At 37.3% G+C, this 3,863-nt stretch overlaps 1 protein-coding gene across 1 annotated transcript; it reads left to right on the top strand.

Moving 5' to 3' along the window:
• Nucleotides 1-3,433, top strand: LOC140865299 (uncharacterized). The gene is made up of 8 exons (XM_073269895.1): nucleotides 1-114; nucleotides 601-908; nucleotides 1,014-1,106; nucleotides 1,773-1,917; nucleotides 2,009-2,119; nucleotides 2,206-2,288; nucleotides 2,371-2,428; nucleotides 3,073-3,433. Exons 2-8 carry the CDS (start codon nucleotides 645-647, stop codon nucleotides 3,150-3,152), a joined length of 834 nt encoding a protein of 277 aa, XP_073125996.1. The 5' UTR covers nucleotides 1-114; nucleotides 601-644; the 3' UTR covers nucleotides 3,153-3,433.
• Nucleotides 3,434-3,863: the final 430 nt, after the last annotated feature.

Below are 3,863 nucleotides of genomic sequence, written 5' to 3'. Positions count from 1 at the left end.
AGAAGATTAGGTTGGCCCATTTCTACACACCCCAGGCTTTGCTCCTTCGAAAATCCCTACATGCAACCATTCGCCTCGCCCAACAACGAAAACAGAGCAAGAGCTTTTGGAAAGGTAAGAGATTTCTGTTCCATTATTGTTCTTGAATACTCGTTGATTTTGTCCTGTTTTGTTTCGGATTTTTACTGGCAGCTGGAATTGATTTAAGTCCGTAATCGAGTAGAGAAACAGGAGCAGAATACACGATGTATTTGAGTTCTTTAAATGTATTACACTGGATTGAAAATTTGTGGGGGTTGCTGCTGCTCAGTTTAAACCCATTACTGAATTCATGGTGTTAGCAGCCTACAATATGTCACTAGAGTTAAATTAACAGTTAGCAAGTTACATTGATACCAGCAGCTGGGCTTCGTTTTGTACTCGTACATGCATAAATAACTCTATGTCTTGGTGTGTTACTATGTTAATTTTCAGGGGTTGTGATAATTTTTTTCTGGTTAGCGGAAATATAGATTTGATGTTGACCTTTGTCGTCTGATTTTAATGTTAACGTCAAGTTTGTAATGGTGTTGTCTTGAAAAAACGTTTAAATTTTCCCAGATTATTTTATCAAATTTTCGTTAGAGACCCGAGGCTCCGCGAAAATGGTGCGAACTTATAAAGTGAAAGGGCAGAAGAGAAAGACGAAGAAAGAGAAGTACGATTCAGGAGAAGAATCTGGGCCGTTGGACAAAGAGGAATCCCCTCAGCTGCCAAAGAAGCAGAAAACGGAAGCCACGGAATCGAATGGTGAAAATTTGATTGATGAAATGCCTGGAATTCCAATTGTCCCTGTTGAATCAGAGAATAAGCCTGGGGTAATTTTTATCCTCGAGAAGGCATCTTTGGAAATTGCCAAAGTTGGCAAGGTAAGTTCGGGAAGGAAAGATGGCCATTTTTAAACTGCGGTGATATTGTAAGAGATTAACTGTTATTTTTGTCAATGCATGTCGCACTTGGCTTTTGATTTGTAGAGCTATCAGCTTTTGAGTTCGGATGAGCATGCTAATTATTTGTTGAAGAATAGACGGAACCCGGCAGAATACCGACCTGATATTGCATTTCAGGTGTGTGATGATTTTTTATGAGGACTTTTACCGTCATTATGATGTGGAAATTGTCTTTGCTAACTGTGCAACTGTTCCGTACATTGGATCAAGAATGATGTATGAATATATGAAAGCCTCTCTGACTATATTTCAGTGTTGTGTATGTAGCAAGAGCATGGGGTATTAACATCATTGTATGTGGCTTAGTTGTTGAAAACTATCATTTCTATGATCACGTGAGGTGATATTTCAGCACTTGGATCTTTCCGTCAAGAACTGCTTGCTGTTCAGGTTTAGGAAGAAGGATGTATGTATCGTATTCGTCTATCAATCTATCATCGTGTAAAGTAGTAAAAGGGAGTGATACATCGACTGATTACAAGTTCCAGCCGTGAACAGCTTTGCATTACACCCACACCCTCAGTCATGCATGTTGATGTGCGCTTTGTTATAATTATAGCTAAGTGACACATTGTGAAAATTGTCGTCAATCCATCGTGCATATCACGTAGGATTAAGAGCCTCGCCGTAGGTGACTCTGGTGATTTTTCATCTTCTTGCATCCTCAGCCTTTATGATGCTTTCATAATGAGTATGATTTTACTTGTATTGGATGTAAGTGCTTTCATTTTGTGGGCAATGTCCTGGTACTGATCTGCAGCTTCAACATGTTGGGAACTTTAGGCAATCCAAACCATTCTGGATAGTCGTGTGAACAAAGTAGGACGTTTGAAAGCTTTATATGTGAAGACACAAGAAGGTATTCTTTTTCAAATCAAGCCTCACGCTCGTATGCCGAGAACATATAAGCGATTCTCTGGTCTCATGGGTGAGTTGGCTGACTGACAAGAATTTCACTGTGTTTGTACATTTGCTTTCTATTGTGATTCTTAATTTTATTTTTTACTATGATAATGCAGTGCAACTTCTACAAAAGTTGCATATTACTGCAGCTGGAAAGGGGGAAAAACTTTTGCGGATCATCAAGAACCCGGTCACCCAGTACTTACCGATAAAATCTCGTAAAATTGGTACTTATACTTCACTATTTATTCTCGTTTCTTGTTTTAGTGTTTTTTAATGGCCATGAAAAATGACTAGCGATTTTCTTGAGCAGGCTTCTCACACAGTTCAGAAAAATTGGTTAACATTCATGATTACGTTGGTACTGTCAACCGTGAGCTGGACCTTGTTTTTGTGGTATGCTCGAGAATTGCTCACAATGTGCTGAATATTTTTACTGAGACGAAATGCTTACTTAGTTGAAATGCTTTATGTACAGGTTGGGGCAATGGCCCACGGGAAAATTGATAAAGACTATGTAGAGGATTATATTTCAAGTAAGTCAAGTTTAAGTTCCTCTGTACCATGATATTATCGAGCATAAACAACCATTTATTTGCAATTGAGAAGCTTCTTATTTTATTACAAGTGTACGATTCAAGCTGTCCTTGTTAGTTGTTCCTGGATGTTGATGGGGCAGAGGTTTAGACGTTAAGTTGTTACTGATACAGGGAGAGGAGATATTACTTTGAGAGACACCCAAAAAATCTTGTATTTGTTTACTTTTTGAGCATGTTTGACGGTGATGCTTTAGATAATGCATATTGCGGGCTAGCCTAATCTGAAGTATTTGGAACACCCGAATTCCTGCAATGTAGATGTCATTGGCACAAGTTTAAACGACTATTGTGATTCAGTAGTCACCTAATGTATATTTGGATGATAGGATTTCAAATCCAAGCTTTGAATCCATCCCCACTTGTTTGCATACTTTTGAAATCAACCCCCCGCCCCCCTTTTATATTTTAAACTTGTCTATTAATCCATTTAATGAGTTTCGAATTCCTATGTAATAGATTCTTTTGAAATATTTCCCACAACTCCTCCTATCCAAATGTAACTCTGGACTTATTTTGGTATCATTTTATCTTTTTTGTTTGTCTACTTCTATATTTTCTTACAAGGCTATGGCTTCTCGCAGTTTCTTCCTTTCCGTTGAGTGCTGCGTACTGCATATCTATGATCACCACCTCGCTGGAGCAAAAATGGGAGATTCTGTAATGGCTTCGACTCTTCTGCCCTGTCCAAGCGCATGATTCTTGTGAAGTCTTCTGCATATCAGTTGTAAGCAGTTTTTGTTTGGTTATTTTTTTATCCCAAGAACGCGAAATTAGTTCAGTTGTCGGCTCGTCGCGAAATTAGTTCAGTCATAAACTATTTAAGTGGAATCCCCATTAAGATTGTACCTGAATGCCATACTAATCAAATTGTAAGATCTCTCATTTGGTCTGATATTCTATACAGGGAGATTGTAACATCGGTCCGGCACACATGACATAATAGATGAATATTCTACGTGCATGAAAGCAAGAATCTGTGGCTCATTTAGGGCCAAGTATTTTTTAAACGTTTTTATAAAGAAAAAAAGAAAAAGAAAAAGAAAAATCAAAAGTCCAACATACGTTCGGTTCTACTTTTCTCCAGACACTATTCTATGTTAAGATTATACCTTTTAAAACCTTTTTATAAAAATTTTGTGAAACACACGCTCATAAAAAAATTGTTTAAGAAAAACTAAAAAGTGTTTTCTAAAATCCCAAAAAAAAATGTTATTTAGTCCTTTTTGTCCCATTGGAATAGTAGCAAGACATAAGGGGAAAAAAAAAAAGGAATAAATCCTATCATAAGACGCAAAATTGTTGCTAAAACTCAGATTTCACTAACTAAATCTAAATTAAGTCAACATGAAAGACCGATTTTAATTTGCTATTT

This window comes from Henckelia pumila, chromosome 4 (assembly GCF_033568475.1).
Source record: "Henckelia pumila isolate YLH828 chromosome 4, ASM3356847v2, whole genome shotgun sequence".
Taxonomy (NCBI): Eukaryota; Viridiplantae; Streptophyta; class Magnoliopsida; order Lamiales; family Gesneriaceae; genus Henckelia; species Henckelia pumila.
Note: the sequence above shows the minus strand (reverse complement) of the source record. Positions and strands in the feature narration are given on the sequence as shown.

Coding starts and splice junctions, on each gene's coding strand:
- LOC140865299 (XM_073269895.1), top strand. CDS start 645: ATGGTGCGAACTTATAAAGTGAAAGGGCAGAAGAGAAAGACGAAGAAA. Junction 2,289..2,370: donor AGCTGGACCTTGTTTTTGTG/GTATGCTCGAGA, acceptor CTTTATGTACAG/GTTGGGGCAATGGCCCACGG. Junction 2,429..3,072: donor TGTAGAGGATTATATTTCAA/GTAAGTCAAGTT, acceptor GGCTTCTCGCAG/TTTCTTCCTTTCCGTTGAGT.